This window comes from Pteronotus mesoamericanus, unplaced genomic scaffold (assembly GCF_021234165.1).
Source record: "Pteronotus mesoamericanus isolate MK-2021 breed Mesoamerican mustached bat unplaced genomic scaffold, CSHL_Meso_final contig_20, whole genome shotgun sequence".
NCBI lineage: Eukaryota > Metazoa > Chordata > Mammalia > Chiroptera > Mormoopidae > Pteronotus > Pteronotus mesoamericanus.
In genome coordinates, this window is record NW_026555085.1 from 15,283,972 (window position 1) to 15,303,056 (window position 19,085).

Genomic DNA, 19,085 nt, shown 5'->3' on the forward strand with positions numbered 1-19,085 from the left:
AGAAGTTGTGTTTCCAGCAAAATGGTAAAGTATGTCGTTCAAACCAACCCTCTTGCTGAGGTCTAGAAATCTGGACAAACTATAATAGATACGTGCTATCGCAATGAGGAATTACCACGACATTACCAAGATTCAGAAGAGGGAAGAAATCTATAAAAGTGAGTTCCTTAGTGGAATCTGAATTCTGGAAGAGGCAGCTGAGAGGCTGAAAAGTTAGTAAAAAAAAAAAAAAAAAAAAAAAAAAAAAAGGTTTGGTGGGGAGTAGGAGAGAGAACAATGTAAAAGAGACAAAGAGGAGCAGAACACACATAAATCATAAGAGCTTACTTTATATGATTTGGCATAAATAACTTGAAAATGCAGATTAAATGGATAATTTCCTAAGAAAAAACATTTAACAAAATTGATTTCAGTAGAGAAAGAAAACTAAAACTAATTTCTGTATTAAACTTTGGGAGAGTTATATACTATTGTACAAAAAAAATCATGCCAAAATGACACTAATAATCTTTTTTAGTGCCTCTTTATCAGATTTGATTATTGTTATAATTGCTTATTAAATTTGATTATTGTCATAAAACTAGAGTTTTAGTAAAAGAAATACATGAGTTTTGAGGTGAATATAACATTGATCTCTAACCTGATAAAAATAGCACCAAAGAAATAAAACTACAGACTAATCTCAAATGAGGGGGAAAATGGAAAATCAAATCCAACTACATCAATAGCTAAATGTAACAGACTGAGCATTCCAATTAAATGGCAGAGATTGTGCAATTTTCGCAGTCCGGCGGCTCAATCCACTCAGTGAAGCAAAGGGTAGCCAGTTGGATTCCCAGTCAGGGCGCATGCATGGGTTGCGGGCCACATCCCCAGTAGGGCGCACATGAGAGGCAACCACACATTGCTGTTTCTCTCCCTTTCCTTCTCCTTCCCTTCCCCTCTCTCTAAAAATAAATAATAAATCAAATTTAAAAAAGACTGATAGTGAATACAATTATTTAAAAAAATATTAGCAAAATTGACTACCCTCTAACAAAATTCATGAAGAAGAAAAAAGGAACTAACAGAAATTAGCAATATCAGCAATAAAAGAGGGGCTATCACTCTAGACCTGTATACAGCAAAAAGATATTAAGAGAATATAATGCCAATAAATTTAACAGTTTGGATAAAATGGCAAATTATTGAAAAGCACAACTTATCAAACTTGATACAAAATCAAGTGGATAATTTTAATAATCACATCTATCACAAAAATTAATTTCTTATCAAAAACATCCCCACAAAGAAAACTCCAAGTCCAGATGGTTTTACCGATTAGTCCTATCACTCTTGGAAGAAATGATTTTCACAAACTTTTACATAAAACAGAAGAAAAAGAAACATATCCTACCTGGATTTATGAGGCCAGTATAACACTGCTACCAGAATCTGACAAAGAAATTAAAAGAAAATCATAGGCCAACTTCTAGGAATAAAAATTCCTTAACAAAATATTATCTAATTGAACTCAGCAGTATTTCAAAAGGAAAATATACATGAACAAGTAGAATTTATCCCAGGAGCACAATATTAGTTTGATATTTGAAAATCAACCAATGTTACCCATATTAATAGGGGAAAAGAAAAGAAAAACATGATAATAAATATAGACAAATCATTTGGCAAAATTTACTACCTATTTATTATTCAGAACAAAACAACTCACTAAATTTGGAATAGAAGGGAACTTAAAGCTGATAATTAACACAAAAGCAGATATATAAAAAATATATATAGTCACATAAATAATGCTCCATCTATATGCCACAAATCTACAGCTAATATCATACTGAATTCTAATATTTAAATATCATAAACCTACAACTAATGAACTAATGATGAAATATTAAATTTTTTCCCCCCTAAAACCAGAAACAATGTGAGGATGTCCATTCTAATCACCTCTATTTCACATTGCACTGGAGGTCCTAGCAAGTGCAGTAAGGCAAGAAAAAAAATAATATAAGAACTGAAAAATACTAAAACTGTCATATCTACAGGTGACATGATTGCATAATAGAAAATCTAAAGGAATCAGATAAACTAAAAGTGAACTTAACAAAATTGCTGGATCAATCAATACATAAAAATCAAGTATTTCTGTACATCAGCAGAAAACAGAAAATGAAAATTTTAAACTTGTTATCATTTATATTGGTATCAACAAGCATGAAATCTCTAAGAAAAAGTCTAACAAAACACATGCAGAATTTTTGCACAGGAAATTATAACAAGGAGAAGAATTAAGAAAGACCAAAGTAAAAGAAGGTTATATGGACTATTTTTACAGGTTGGAAGATTCTATATTGTAAAGGTGGCAATTCTCCTCAAATTTATCATTGCATCTAGGCAATTCCCACAGGGTTTTATTTTTTATGGAACTGTATAAGCTAACTCAGTTTTGTAGAAATGTAAAGGGTCAAAAAAATCTTAAGTAAAAATAAAATGATAGGAATTATTCTACACGATACCTAGCACTATCATAAAGTTATAATAATTAAAACAGTATGATGTTGACAAATAGATGAACAGAGTTGATGACCTTTATTAAACTGAAGAATCCATACATATGTGGGTGTATTATACATCTCTTGTATACCACCTCAAATTCACTCAACCCACCCTTTACTCCAGTTTCATCCTGGTTTAGGCCAACTTCCCACAGAAGTAACCTCACAGAGCTTAGCCTCTTTCTTCCTGTCCCAGACACTATGGCACTGGGTGCCAATGAGAACTCATTTGGCACTTACGCATGAACTACCCAGGAGTAACTGGAGTTAATATCCATGCACTGCTCAACCAGTGGGGTTGGAGGCTGATGGGAAAATGCTTTGCTTCCCTCTTCCATTCTTCAGGCAGTCAGTTATGAAATACATTTGATAAGGTTCCTCTGAAGGATCTGTGGGAATTGGCACTCATAACAGTGGCTCATTCTCTAACTTGGGCTTGTATAGGCTTTCTCTACATCGTTCCTTCACTCCCTGTCCCTCACTTTCATTTCTTGGGATCACTTCAAAGATAAATTGCCTGCATAACAGGCCTTTGTCTCAGATGCGGCTTTTGGAAAACCCTAGGTTAAATAGTGGATTCATATACTATATCCATCAAAAAATGTATACGTATATGCACCAAAATACACATAAAGGAATGCTCATAGCAACATTACTCATAGTAACATCAGATTGGATATGATCCAAATACCCGAAACAATACATAAATTGTGTTATATTCATAATTTCATGAAGCAATGAAAATAAACCACTGGATGAATCTCACATAGTCTTGAGAAAACCAAGCCAAACATAAATGAATGTATATTATATAATTCCATTTAGATAAAATTTTAAAATAGGGGAAATCCTATTGTGTTCCTAGTCAGGATAGTGTTACCTTCGGGCATGAAGTTGGAGGAGGGCTGGTAATTTTCCATATTCTGTTTCCTTTCTAAAGTGAAATTACATGGATTTGTTCACTTATTGATAATTGGCCACATTGACAATTTGTACACTTTCAGAGTATGTTTTACTTCAATAAAAATGTTAAGTAACAGTGCATTTTTAATTTTTTAAATTGATTATGCTGTTGCAGCTGTTCTGGTTTTTCCCCCTTTGCCCCTCCCAACGCAGCACCCTGCACGCCCTCAGGCAGCCCTCCCATTCGTTCATGCCCAGGGGCCATGCATATAACTTCTTTGGCAACTCCATTTACTCTACTTGCTCTTAACATCCCTCTGCCTTTTCTGTAACTACCAATTTGTGCTTCTTAATCCCTGCACCCTTTCTCCCATGCCCCCAGACCCCATCCCCACTGGCCACTGGCCCAATGTTCTCCATATCTATGATTCTGTTTCCATTCTGCTTGTTTGCTTAGTTTGTTTTTTCAGATTCAATTGTTAATAGTTATGTACTTATTGCCATTTTAAAGTTCATAGTTTTGATCATCTACTTTTTCTTAAATAAGTCCCTTCACCATTTCATATAATAATGATTTGGTGATGATGAAGTCCTTTAGCTTTACCTTGTCTGGGAAGCAGTTTATCTGCCCTTCCATTCTAAATGATAGCTTTGCTGGATAGAGTAATCTAGGCTGTAGGTCCTTGCTTTTCATCACTTTGAATACTTCTTGTCAATCCCTTCTAGCCTGTAAAGTATCTTTTGAGAAATCAGCTGACAGTCTAATGGGAACTCCTTTGTGGGTAATTATTTGCTTTTCTATTGCTGTTTTTTAATTATGATATGTCTCGGTGTGATCCTCTTTGCATCCATTTTGTTTGGTACTCTCTGTGCTTTCTGGACTTGTATGTCTATTTCCTTCACCAAATTAGGGAAGTTTCCTTTGGTTACTTTTTCAAGTAGGTTTCCAATATCTTGCTCTTTCTAGTCTCCTTCTGGCACCACTATGATGCAAATGTTGGAACATTTGAAGTTGTCCCAGATGCTCCTTACACTATCTTCAAGTTTTTGGAATCTTTTTTCATCTTGCTGTACTGATTGGATGTCTTTTTCTTTCGTGTTCCAAATCATTGATTTGGTTTTTGGCTTCATCCACTCTGCTGTTGATTCCCTATAAATTGTTCTTTATTTCAATTAGTATAGCTTTCATTTCTGCCTGGGTCTTTTTTATGCTGTTGAAATACCCACTGAGTTTCTTGAGTATCCTTATGGTTATAAAGTGTTTTGAACTCTGCATCTGATAGATTGTTTATCTCCATTTTGTTTAGTTCTTTTTCTTGAGTTTTGTTCAGTTCTTTCATTGGGGCCATATTTCTTTGTCTCCTAATTTTGGCAGCCTCCCTGTGTGTGTTTCTATGTATTACATAGAGCTGCTTTGACTCTGTGTCTCGGTAGCAGGGCCTAATGTAGTAGGTGTCCTGCAGGGTCCAGTGGCACAGCCTCCCCTATCACCCAAGCTTGGTACTTGAGGTGCACCCTCCATGTGGGCTGAGTACACTCTCCTCTTATAGATGAGTCTTGATTGCCATCAGTAGGTGAATGGGAGGGATTTACCCAACCCAGACAGTTGGTAGGACTGGTTATGACCCCTGGCCAGCAACTGCCTCCTTCTGTGACTTGTGGATTGAGTGATGCTTGGATGGTCTATAACTGTCCACTAGGTGCTCAGGCTCTGGGGTTTCCTAGGTGGTGCAGGCTAAGATCAGCCTCCACCTCTGTTCTATCTGGAGCCCCTTGGTGTAAGCTATAAAGCGATCTGCAGGTGGCTGCTGCTAGTGCTGGGTCTGGGACCTCTCAGTGAGAGGGATGGGGGTTGGGCCCAGCTGTTGCTTGTTTGAGCAGATTTAGGAATGTCTGAAGCCTGCGTGTAGCCCAGCCCTTTATATGGAAAAACCTCAGGTACAAGCTTGGATGTACTTGTAAGTTGAATGGGGCGGACCCTTAGGTAATCGTCCAGGTGGGGCTTACCATGTGAGTCAGGTTGATGGAGATTCAGATATGATGCTGCCATACTATAGCTCTGCATGGGGGAGGGCTCAGGAAAGGTACAACGGATGCTGTCTGCAGTTCTGTTTGGGAGGAAGCTTTCCCTCAGTTCTCACCCTGATGCCAGACACTTCAGTTCCCCTCCATATGCTACTGGTGCCCTTCAAGATGGTACCCCAATGCTGGAGCCCAGAGAAAGTGAGTCTGTGTAAGTCCATGTGCAGTGTGAGGCCCTTTAAGAAAAGAGGCCTGAGAATCCCACAGTTTCTCCTGCCGATCCACGCCCCCACTGGTTTTTACAGCCAGAAGTTATGGGGACTTATCTTCCTGGCAATGGAACCCTGGACTGGGTGGTCTGGTGTGGGGCTGGGATCCCTTGCTCTTGAGATACCCTCTGTTTTATATCCACCATACGTGGGTTTGGGACCAGCTGGCTCCACATCTTCATGGCTCCGCCCCTCCACCCTTCCTACCCATCTGGGGGAATGCAGTTTCTTTAATTTCTTAGTTGTTGACTTTCATACAGCTTGATTTTTTTATGATTCTGAGTGATATTTTTCTGTAGTTTAGCTGTAATTTTGATGTGGCTGTGTGAGGCAGCGAGCCACGTTTACCTACACCTCCATCTTGACTAGAAGTCCTCAGCAACAGTACATTGCACAAAGAAACAGAACAAGAGCTTTAGACAAATAAAAACTTTGAATGTGTGAAAAAATAAAAGGACTAAGGTTGGGAAGATGAAGTATCTCAAATGGTGTAACAAAAAGAAAAGCTGGAAAATATCAAGAGATGAACAATCCACTAATTCCCTATGTTCAACAACCTATTGAGTGCCAAAAAAGGTAAACAGAAAATGAATTAAAGGAAAATATAAACTAAAATAAATGAGCATTTGCTAGAATAAAAAAGAAATACAAGCCTTTAAAGTGAAAGGAACCACTGAGAGGCAAGTGGAGTATCTTTAGATAATTAAGTGTAAAATTTCAGGGAACTGAGGATTTAAAAGAAAAAGTTACAGAAAGGAGGAGGGGGAAAGGGCAGAAACAGAGGAAAGGAGAAACATAAATTGGCATAAAACTTCCCAGTAGCAACCCTGACCACCTTTTAGATGATGATGCATTATCAAGTTGAGAGATCAGTACGTCTCGTACAGATTCCCATTGTTCCAGTTTTACTGTTTTTGGTTTGCATTCCCTGCCTGTTCTGAACTGAATTGCGTGCCCTCAAAATTCATTATGTTGAAGTCCTAACCCCAAACTGGATTAGGATACCTAGGTCCTGCTTCCAACTTACACTAATACATCACATGAGTCACTTCACAGCTTTTTTTGAATGGTCCCTTAGGTCCCTCCTGGCTTGACACTTCTTGAGTGTATCATCTAAAGAAGAGCTGAAAAAATGAGAACTAGGGGAGCTGGGATCTTCATTTGATTTTCCTAGAAATGACAGGGTTTTGGAAGAAACTGAAACTAATAATAGGATCTTAGTTTTACCTTAAAAGTTCAGAAAGCATCTTGTAAAGCAAATTTAAATTTACTTATAGTAATTCTAAATTAAAATGGCAGATGACAAAGGGAGAAATTGCAAAGCATATAGTAAGAAAAACCTTAAAACTGAGTAATTGTACAAAATAGGTGTTGGAGGATGTTGAATAAAAATGATTAGGTAGGGGAAACAATTTCCCTGACCTTTTAAAAAAGTCTTATTTACAATTAAATTAGCTAAATTTCATTTCTATGTACTCACTTTTGTGAACTACATACGAAGTATGACCATGAAGACATGCAGGTAAAACCTAAACAAACTTAACAAAGGATGACGAGTAACTAGATTTTCCCAGCAAACTTTAAAATTTTATTTTCCTTCAGGTAAACTCTCTTGCTAATATTTCACAGGAAAGTAACTATCTGTAAACAAAAGAAACCATTTAGTAATCAAAATGTTTGTATCAGAATTTTAATGATTTCATAAGATACAGAATTTACTTTGTTCTTACTATTAAGGTATTAGCACCTTCTAAAATCAATTTAATGAAAACAATTTGATTAAATGTACAGATAGCACTTGAATAGTGATAAATAGACTAATTTCCTTTCGATCATTATATTGGCATCTGAATAATACAGGTTAAGTTCATAGCTACAAAGCAGGTCAATGTGACTGGTCACATGTCTAGAATATCTAATCCAGAGTTCAGACTTCTTGAGTTTGCTACCTGCCAGTTAACTTCTTAGTCTCTTAATCCGAATTACACTCCCAGTAATTCCATTCTATCCTATTAAGAGGTTGTATAGTAAAATGAGAATTAGGTGCTAACATTTTATTGGCATCATTTTAAAAATAATTCACCCGCCTCATCTTCAGAGCATTTAAATTCAATTGTATTTTTAACCATGCTTCTTTCATTCTTTAATCTATCCTTTCTTTCTGAAATACATTTCCTATTTTTCCTAATTGTCCAGTTGGTGCATATTTATACATAAAATCACAGTATTTTCTGGGGCCATGTGTTTGTTAGTTTCTATTTTCTTCAAGGAAAGCTGTTCTTTGCGGGGCTGCTTCTTTCCTCTAGAAACGATAGGCAATACCACCCTCTCTCCAACCCAGCTATTTAAAAGATCCGAGGCACAGTTCTAGGTGGCTGGAATGACAGGAGCTGAGGTGACCAGGCAGGTGAAAAACTACCCAGAAGGTAGAGTCTATTTGTGAACCTGGATTCATCTTTGATTCCACTGAGCACCTGGGGGAGGGCAAATATTCAAGTGTTTCATGAAACAAGGCTACAATCATGGCTCCTCTTGTTTCAACACCTGTTAATTCTAAGAGCTAGTTTTTGCCATCAGGCACTCCTTAGTGCTGCAAACAATGATGGTCCTGCCTAATTTTTTCCCCAAGCTCCACACACCTCTTTTCAAGGACTCAGTGGCCTACATTTTACCTAAGAGTTTATGCTAATTTTGGATCTTCAAATATTCACATATAAAAGATGCTTGTGCTCTGCTACTATGTATTACCAGATACGAAACGTTTTTTTCATCTAATTTGATTTTTAATGGAATAATGATTTAGTTTTCAAAAGAGCAAATAATTATAGAACAAGAGAAAATATTGCTGAGATGATGCCCAATTGCTAACATGTAAGCCAGTGCCAGACTACTAAGAAATATATAGTAATGGAGTTAAAAAATTAAAATGACCAATCAGGAAATAGCAATAATGAAGTTTATGACAGAATCTGTTTAGAATGAATCTGACAGTACTTCTGAGAAAATAAAATGAAAACCCCAGTCCCTTGGAAAGACACATGACAAGGAATGCCCAGATACAGGCTGTTGTTAGGAGTGTATCTCTCCAAAATTCAATGCATTGTCCCATTTAACTTTCAATAGTTTTCACTTTGTTCTAGCTCTCCCAATTTAAGTAAATGTCTGTATTATTCAGGAATTATTAGAAATTTCATTGTTTGAATGACAAATAAGTATTCTGTGACATGGGCATAAAAAGTTTTTTTCAACCAGGTTACAAGACATAATTGTCAATAAAGTGCATTTCACATAAAAGTACCCATTAGGAGAGTAATTTAAAGTGCAATATATAAGGTACTTCAAATAGTGCAAAGTTGCTAAATATATACATTATATGTGCCAAGTCAAAATAGAGCAGGATTTTATCTCTTCCTAAGCCAGACAGAACAATGAAAACATACTTCCACCTTTTTTTATGCTTTGCAGATATGTGTATTTTGGTCCATCTGTGTGTGCGCAAGTGCATGTTGAAGAGATTGTGCCTGAATATGTATATAACTGCTTAGTGGTCTGTGCAAATGTCTGAGGGTGGTTTCCTAGAATTTGAAACCTTTGAACACTGACAGAATTATGTGACCTCCACTTCTAAGTAGCATTAGGCTTGTAATAATGGCTGAGCTATTTCGGCCTGCATATCTGGTAAGGCAGGTATTTGACTGCGAATTAAATGTTTAACAAAAATTATAAAAAATACAATAACTATAATGCTACCGAGAGAGACCCCTATGACATAAGCATATGGTTCTTCTTGCTCATGTTCTCGTTTGGCACTACCGTGGAGGAGTGTGGTACTCTGCATGGAAGGAAGTGCTCTCGGAGCTGTTGAACTGAGCAGGTCCTGGACATTCCTGAGGGACCCGTTGTGTGGCATGGCAGGGATATTGAGAAGGTGGCAGAGCAGTGGGTACAGATCTGTGGAGTTCATGGCTTCTTTTGTGAAATTCTTTCTGAAGGCAGGTCCGTGGGCTAAAAATATTGGATGCATTTCTGCCAACACATTATCATAACCGTGGTTGCCCACTGTAAAGATAAGATGCACAAAAACGTTAGCCAACCAAAAGGCATTAAAATGGAAATATTTGTACTGTCAAACTCTGAACAAGTAAATGCAGTTTGTATCCAATTTGACTTTTAAAACAGTCTTTTACAAACAATCCTTTCTGTTGTCAATGTCACAATTCACTGCAGGACCTGAAAAGGCAACTGTCACGAAGTGTTCTCAGAGGCCGAGGCTCCCTTTGGCAGCCCAGGAGGGAGGGCAAAGGGCAAAGCTGAGCCAAGTCAAGGGAGAATGGAATGAGCATTTTTTTTGGAGGCAGGTAAACCACTTGTTAGGTGCCTGCTGTGCTCTAATGATCATTCTAAAGGTGCTCTTAGTCTTAAAGACAATATAGATTCATAGTTACTAACAAAAGGGGAAAAACAATAGATAAAGCAAAACAAGACACCTCCAAAGTCAAACCTCTAGATATAGTTACAATCTACTATCAAAAAATCAAGGTCAGGACCTGAGGGCAAAATCTTGATTTTCGTGGTTCAGATCAGTATCCAACTTAGCACTGCGTGCCTTAGTATGGGTACAAAAAGCAAAAACTTGGAGTCTTCTGACTTACAAAGTGATACAGAATTGAAGGATGAAAACTGCTTAATCGAGGCTGCACTTTATTTATTTGGTGACGGACTGTGATTTTTTTATTTTGTTTTTCAATTACCATCGGCATTCAACATTTTTTTGTATTAGTTTCAGATGTACAGCACAGTGGATATTCATTTAGATTACAAAGTGTTCTCTCCTATAATGCAAGTGCCCACCTGGTACCATAGATAGTTATTACAATATTGTTAACTATATTTCCTATGATAAAAGCTGCTTTTCAAAGGCACATGTGTTGAGTATGGTCTCAGGATGCACAGGTGAAGAAGCTACTGTTGATGGCAACCTAAGAAAACTGACAGGCTTTATTTTAAAGGTGGTGAGGATACTGGCTAGCAAATCAGTCTCTAGTACCTCTATTACTATGGGGAAATATGCAACGGGAATACGACATTAAAAAAATAATAATCCTAAATCAGTTTCTCTGAAAAGTCATGAACTGGCCCTTAGCCATCTCCTCAAAGCAATTCTAAATCTGCCTGGCCAAATCCATCAAAAAAAAAGTCTCAGTGCCATGATTCTTTTGCATTTATTTGAGTAAAAATAATGCTGGATTTATGAAATCATCTGTAATTATTTGACAGGATACGATGCAATTCTATTGAATTCACTGATAACATCAACAGCAGGAAATAGGTCATTATAAAATTTGGAATCGACTGCATAATCATTCATTTCTATGAGAAGTTGGGACCTAGACTCTCAGTCATGAAAGCAAAGGTGGTTCTCTCATATCCCACTTTTTACTAGAAAATCAGATTTGAAATGAAACCATTATGACTTATAAGAACTTCCCCATGAATAGGGACTTAATGTTGTCATGGTGGTCCCTACCATAAATGCTCCATCCAGTAGGTGATATTTAATAGTGGATGCCTAAGGGCAGTGGTTCTCAAACTTCAGTGTGTCTGAGACCCCTGCGGGGACATGGAGAATCACAGATGGCCGGGCTTCGCCCTCATGGCTTCTAATTCAGTAGGTCTGGGTTGGGCTCAATAATTTGCATTTCTAACAATTTCCCAGGTAATTTGGATGCTGCTGGTCCAGGGAACACACTTGGAGAACCTCTGCTTTTGAACACCTGGGCTTAATTTCTTGTAGAACTCAGGTTGAGAAGTAGTTTAGTGGTCAATATTTAATCATTTTGTTGAATAAATGAACATAATATAAACAAGAATATTAGTCAGGTTTTCTGTCAAAAATAGGTGTGACCAATCTACTGTGTAATTGTAGTTTCACCAAACCAAATTTCAAGAGAGCCCCTTAAATTCATGTTACCTGCAAAGTTTTGAGCAACACGACTAACTTAAGAGCTAACTGCATAATACGTGAAAATCTGAACATATAAAGGTGGCAATTCTTCTCACAGCCAAAGGAATTATTTTTAAAAGCCTTCCTAAAATGGTTCCCCTAACATGATTAAATATCGGTTTACAGATCATTATCTGTATAAAAAACCAGTTTTTAGAACCAGAAACCATGTACATGTACAAATTACATAATGGCACTATGAATTATGTATGCGTAACAAGAGTCAATGACAGGCAACTGCTTTTCTTTTCCTCAATAAACATGCTAGGAACCTAATTCTACCTAAAAGGACATTTTGGTATATCTCTTATCTATATCGAGGACAAATACCCAAAAAAGCCTTCTGAGATAGTTTCACACAATGTAGATCCTGAAACATTCAAATAATGGGATAGAAACAAATCCCAGTGAATTGTTAATTGCTCAATCGTGTGTGGTAATATCTAATCAACCAGGAGCCTATGCCAGGTGATCCAAGAGAGGGGACTGAATATGGGAACTAGTTTTAAAAGTGCTGAAGAGCTGAGAAGCAAACGTGGAATTGTGAGGTTACCCCAGTGATTAGGAACCGTGGGAAAGTGCTGACATCTCCAAAATTATATCCCTAGGTCTTAGGAAAACACAGCTTAATATATTACTTGCCATCATACATTCACTTCTTTTTAGAAATGGTTCAAAGGTGTAAAGCAAAGCTGGCATAGGCTTTGGTAGAGCCAGAAAGGCCAAAAAAATGAAACAAAAAACCCTAGAATGACAACAACTGCAAATAAAAAGTAGAGTTTAAATTCTTATGAAGTAAGAATATAAAACAGAGAAAATAATTCAATTTATAAACTTCAGTTATGTTTTTCTCAGGAACAAAATGGTTATAACTGAGAGTATAGGTTATCGTGCATATATTTGGTTTGATTGCTTCAAGAGAAGTAAATGGTTCATTTTTAGGAGCTTACCTCTTTTTAAAGCCCAAGGGATCTTTATTTTGCTATTAATGTATGACATTAGCTAGTTATTAAATCAGTAAACTGCTGTATTATCCATAGAGTCCACTTTAGCAAACAGCAATGAAGCATGGGAAGAAATACCTGTAACATACTTACACATAAAGTCATCTGACTTATTTTGTAAAATATACCACCCTTTGTCAGCCACTGCTATAATTGGTTGAATGCGATTGTTGTATTTGTAATGCCATCTTTCCGGAATCTCTTCTTTTTTGTAAACAGTCATGTTAGGATGAGCATGAGCTAGTGCCTCATAGACTTCATCAAATTTACCTGTAAGAGAAGGGAGAAAGGGAGGCACAAAAAAAGCATTCACTGTCAAAACAACCATGGCAGTTGAAGTCAATCAATGCAGACAGGCTACTGAGGGAAAAAGCCAGCACGCTACACATAATGAAATCTAGCCAGACACTTCAGAACTCCTATCCTCTTTGAGGAAAAAATTCCTGAGGGAGGAAACAAGTAATTACTCTTTTGTTCTAGGGAAATTCACCTTAAACAGTTAAGGAGTCATCGTAAAGAACTTGAAATCTCTAATTTAAGATTTCTTAATAAAACACACACACAAACACACATTAATATTGCACTACACAAGCTAAAACAAAGGGTTACATCCTGGTAGTTATGGAGTGCAGAGAAAATCTCTAGGTAAGAAAATATGGTGAGTGGAGGGTAAGGGGTGGGAAAGGACAGGCTGGAGGCGAAAAGCAGACTGTAACATGGAAAAGTTCTTTAAAACCCTGGAGGTCTTGCAAAAGGACTCCCTATAGCTTCATATGCAGTAAACCTGGGCACTGTCTTTACTCCTTTTCTTGTTTTTCAGATCCATTTGGTAGGGGTTCCCCCCCCACATCTGATAAGGCAACACCATACAAATTTTATAAGGAAAAATGAAGATTTATTGTGATTTTCAGAAACAATAAATTTGCTATTTGATACTGAATTTGCTGAAAAGTTTGCATGTAGGCACATACTCATATTCTAACATTTACTGTTTCCTATGACTCTCTAAATTCTCCTGTGAGGGATAGAACTCTCATTTGTGAGGTCGACAGCTTTTCAAACTCTGTTCTCTCATTCAATACTGAGACCAATCCTAGGAGGCGAAAAAACAGAAGTCAGAAGAGATGGCCCGAGTCTTGCTCTGCACTTACACTGTGCTCTGGGGACGCAATACTAGATGACAAGGCTGATATGAAGCTTCAAGGAGAGGTTTATAAAAACTCAAGTTATTGTTATTACTTTCCCTACTCATTGTTAAGAAGATGAAATCTCAGGTTGACCAAAGCTTTCTCCTTCCTACACTCCACTGTTTTGCTATTAAGCGGGTAATAAGGATCTGTAGAAGGCTTTGAAGGCTTCTAAGAAATCACTGTCATTTTTGTCTTCCCATCTCAATTTTTCTCAGAAGGGGGCTGTACTTTCATTACATCTGATGATTCCAAAATGGTTAAATTTGACTGCCATAAATACAGAGTGAGCATCAATTCCAATATTCTAGGAAAAAGTGAAAAATTACACTCCAAGTGACTGGAGCTGGTTTGAGGAAATAAAATATTCTATTAGTGACTGACAGCTGTCAGAGGGGAGCGTGGTTGGGGGGATGGGTGGAACAGGTGAAGGGATTAAAGAAAGAGGGGAAAAAACTCCTACACACAAACAACAGTATGGTGATTACTGGAGAAAAAGGGGGTCGGGGAAGGTGGAAGAAGGTAAAGGGGGGATACATGTGACAGAAGGAAACTTGACTTGGGGTGGTGAACACACGATACGATATACAGATAAGGTGTTACAGACTTGGACATCTGATTATAATTTTATTGACCAATGTCACCCCAAGAAATTCAATAAAAAATTTTAAAAATACCCTGTTAGCATATATTCCAGGGAGTAGCTACCTCCAAGGAATAAGCACCTGCAGACACCACTGAAGGAAGCCAGAAAGGAACGGACTCAAACAGCTTAAAGCATCTATTATAAACTTAAACCAGCCAAGGGCTTATTAAAATAGTAAAATCTCTGCTTCTCGGAGGGCTTCTCTGAAGGCCATTTTTTGGACACAGGATATATGAAGAGGCATGAACTGATACTGCGCCCATGCCTCCCTACACCAACCCTTACATGCTGTGACAAAAATTTCCATCATGAATATGTATTAATTTGACAGGATAAAAGTATGGAAGCGCTCCAGTTTGGGGAGCCATGGCTTTGGAAATTATTCCTTGTGGGCTCCTTATTCAGCTGCAAATAAATTTCATTTTGTGTGGCAACCACTCTTGTTGTGAGGTCTAGTATCTTGCTCACCAAGGGGTGAACCCAAGGTCAGTTTAGTAACAGAGAGACAGAAACAGAGACAGAGAGAGAGAGAGACAGACAGACAGACAGACAAACACAATGATTTCATTTTTTTCAGAGTCTAAGGATTAAATTCCTGGACATTACCACAACGCAGGCAAGCATACTTTAAAGGCACAGAAACAGAAATTCCCCACTCAGCTGCACTGCGCACATGCAGCCCCGAGTGCTGACTCTGGCAAAACTCACCTTCTTTTGGCAAGATAGCTGCTACTGGAGACTGGTCAATCAGGACATACTGGTCTTTATCCAGATACTGGTCAAGTTCTATCACCCTTTCCTCAGAACACTGGGTCATTCCGTGATCACTTGTGATAATGACATTCAGAGTGTTCCACAACTTGGCCTTTTTCAGCATTTGTATGAGATACCCTAACTTGTTGTCGATGTCTGTAATGACAGGGCCCATGAGCGGACTGTCAGGGCCCAAACTGTGGCCCATGTCGTCAGGGTCTTCCCAATAGAGAAGACCAAAATTGATGGGTTCTTTTGATGTAAACCATTCAATAATTTTGGCAACTCTATCTTCAAATGAAACGGACTCATTGTAAATCATGTAGTGAGTAGGAAAGCTCTGATGAATTTCTACATCTGTTCCGGGCCACATGGCTGCACCACTCATGTGTCCAGCCTTCTGATTTGTGATCCATATTGGCGTCGCTTCTTCCCAGAACTCAGAATCGTAAATAGTCATGGTATCCAAGGAGAAAGATTTGTTCAGAATAGGGTCAAACATGTCATTTGCAACAATCCCATGATTCTCAGCAAAGAGGCCAGTTACCAAAGTATAATGGTTAGGATAGGTCTTCGTAATAAAAATATTATTAACTTGCTTCACATGAACACCATATTTTATAACATAATGAAAATGAGGTGTTGGAACTCTATATAAGTAATCCCAACGGAATCCATCAAATGAAACTAGCAGAACCTTTTGCTGGTCTGGTTGGAGACAAAACGTAATTGAAAGTGTTAATGTAGCAACTATGAAGGCCACCGAGACAAATTTTGAAGACATTTTCAAAGTACTTGATCAGCTCAGCACAAGATGATCTGTATTAAAAAAAAAATAGACGTTAATAACATATAGAAGATAACTTTGTTTTGTATACTTTACCCAAAACTGAGAGTGATGGTGCTTAGCAATCCCAGTTACATCATAAATCATAGCCTGGAAGGACTACGTTGCAGAACTCCATCTTAAAGAAGAGACCTGGGGCTACCTGTATAATAAAGCTAAAAAGTTTAGTTGCATTAGAAATTGTTTTATTTTCTAAGAATTTATCAAAAATGAAGACATTCCTCAAAGGAATTATTTAAATAGTTCCCAAATATCACTTTAAATATCATATAATTTACACACAACTTTTCAGAAACATTTTCAGGTTGACCCAGACCTCTGACAGTAAAACACCTGTGAACATTAGCAAATCCAATAATAATGCTTTAAATATATACTATATATTTATATATATATAAACTATATATTACATATATATAATTTTCAAAGCCAAAACCTTTATATTGGGTTGGCCAAAAAGTCTGTTATATTTTTTGCGTAAATTAAAAGACACATTTTTCATTTTCACCAATAGCTACTGATTTGGATATTTTGAGTACATCGGCTCTCTCCCGCTATTGGTTTCTAATGGGTACAGGCCAGGGCTGCTACTAAACAGCTTCCAATGCATAAGACAGCACCACAGCAAAGAATTCTTTGGCCAAAATGTCAATACTACCAAGAAACTTCACAAACCACTTCTGATCAGTCACAGCACCTTCTCCATACACTTCACAAATCATTTTTTTGCTTTTCAGTTGCATTTTTACCTTTCTTGAAATAATAAAGCATAATACGCTGACAATGTTGCATATTTTCTTCCATCTTCAATATTAAAATGGCTGCACAAAATGCACCAATTTTGATTCTTTTTAAAATGTATGCTGATATGACAGCTGTCACAATACAATTTAACAAAATTGTTTCCAATGAAGTTAAAGACAACTAAGCACTCATCATATGGAAATAATGTAACAGACTTTTTGGCCAATCCAATACTTGGTTCATCATGGTTAGAGGTGTTACTAGAGAGAGAAGCAAATACGTTGACTTGGTTTCTTGAAGAGACCTAAAATTTATGACATTCAAATATATTTGTGAAATGTAATCTGCATTCATTTATTAATAATCAAATCATAGCCTTCTTTAAACAATTAGATTCTGAAGTATAAACAGAAACATATTTCTGAAATTTGATGTTGACCTTCCTAATGTCAAATTTGTTAACATTTAATCTTATCAGTGATATGGGTAGAAAAGGTACTTACCAGATTAAATATTATCTCTCTGGACCAAGGTTGTTGGTTTGTTCATTTTTTTTAAAATTTGCATATATTTCTAAAAAGCTTTTATTCTATTCAAGAAAGCTAGTAAGAGGCAATATGGATAAACAATACATATGCACATTTTGTCAGTTCTCAATGGGTTTGCAAAAATAACTGAGGGTCTTTTGTTCTTTTTCCTGTCCATACTTGCATGAAGGTATGCAATTTTGTGACATATATTTTGTGACAAGAAATCTCTTAAATTCAGCTTTGACATCCCCCTAATTTGAATACACTGAGGACATTCTTAAACCTCAAATATAGGCCGTCGTGGCACACTTGTTTTGCTTTTAGATGCAATAATTCTATTTTGTTTTTTAATCATGACTTCACCGTACACAGAACTGAATTAGTTAAATTGAAATTGTCTTAAGTATTAGTCTGTAGACAATGGTTCAAAATAAATTTAAAAACTATTTCTCAAACGGCAATAGTGTTTCCAGTTCTGGAAAGGATCTTAAAAATCAGTTCCAACAGGGAAATATATTTACTAACATATGTGGATGAGGATGATGGTTCCTTCCTCTTTCTCCCTTTTCTATTACCTTCCTAACACAAGTTAGGTTAATATGAACCAAACATAATTTAAGCCTAAAAAAGAAGCAACTACATGAACCACCTGACTCTCCTCTACTAAGTAAACTAATTTAGCAACTGTGGTAAGCAGGGAAGAACTGCTTTCCTAGGACAAAGGAAAACAAACAAAGGCTAAGTGTCTAAAGCTTAAGAATGCTTGCTAAGCAGAACCAACATTATCACATGGATGGCACACAGCAATAAACAGAGGTGGGGGGGATGAACGAAATCTCAAATTTCTTTTTCATGCACAAAATGCTGCACAGTGCAGCGGAATCCTTAGCTCTCTCTCGGTCCAGATTTCACTGGGCTGCTTTCCAGTTCCTCCTCCCCTACAACAGACAGTCGTCAAAATCCGGAGGGAAGGGGCGCCAAGAAACGCGAAGAGGCAAAGTGCAAGAGGATTAGGTGTGTGTAGAGCGAACGGACGTCTAGAAGCTGGTGATGCATACATAGCCTCATCGTCTTCACAGGATCCCATCCTAGACACTGGGAAGGGTCTCGGCGTAGGGTACTCCGACCGAGGCCCGCAGATGCCCCAATGTGAGCTGTGTGGAACGGGCGGGGGGGTTGTCTGGGGGCCCATCGGGTGCCCACAGGAGCCGCGTGGGTCCCCGGGAGGCAAGAGAAGGTACTCTTACCTTCGCAGCGAGCCGGTCACTGCCTACCGGTTTCGGACAATAGGAGGTAGGATCTGGAGAGGGCTCCCTTCGCCAGCCCCAGGACAATAGCTAGGAGGTGGCGGAAGCGAGGGGTACCCCTTGAACCCCCAGCCACTCAGCGGCACGCAACGTCGGCTCAGAGCACCTGACCAGCACGCATCCACCCCGCAGGCCCCGCCTCTTGGCTTCCATTGGCCCCGGTAGGGGTTGTTACTACTGGCGCGCTCCTGGGAATCGCTGAACCGATTATCAATCAGAGGGAGAGGGCGGGTGCTGCCTGGATTTGGATGACTGGGGGTAGAGGACGGGAGCCCCCTGAACCAAAAAGCTGGAGCAGACCCTGTTGGGAGGCC

General features: G+C 37.9%; 1 protein-coding gene across 1 annotated transcript; it reads right to left on the minus strand.

Moving 5' to 3' along the window:
• Positions 1-7,326: 7,326 nt before the first annotated feature.
• ENPP5 (ectonucleotide pyrophosphatase/phosphodiesterase family member 5) lies at positions 7,327-18,843 on the minus strand. The gene is made up of 4 exons (XM_054569449.1): positions 18,712-18,843; positions 15,299-16,162; positions 12,851-13,027; positions 7,327-9,808 (listed from the first exon to the last, which is right to left on the minus strand). Exons 2-4 carry the CDS (start codon positions 16,125-16,127, stop codon positions 9,384-9,386), a joined length of 1,431 nt encoding a protein of 476 aa, XP_054425424.1. The 5' UTR covers positions 16,128-16,162; positions 18,712-18,843; the 3' UTR covers positions 7,327-9,383.
• Positions 18,844-19,085: the final 242 nt, after the last annotated feature.

Excerpts from the sequence above, each read along its gene's own strand:
- ENPP5 (XM_054569449.1), bottom strand. The coding sequence starts at position 16,127 with ATGTCTTCAAAATTTGTCTCGGTGGCCTTCATAGTTGCTACATTAACA. Across the intron at positions 13,028-15,298 it reads AGCTATCTTGCCAAAAGAAG|GTAAATTTGATGAAGTCTAT; the intron begins GTGAGTTTTGCC and ends CTTCTCTTACAG. Across the intron at positions 9,809-12,850 it reads TAAGTCAGATGACTTTATGT|TGGGCAACCACGGTTATGAT; the intron begins GTAAGTATGTTA and ends TTATCTTTACAG.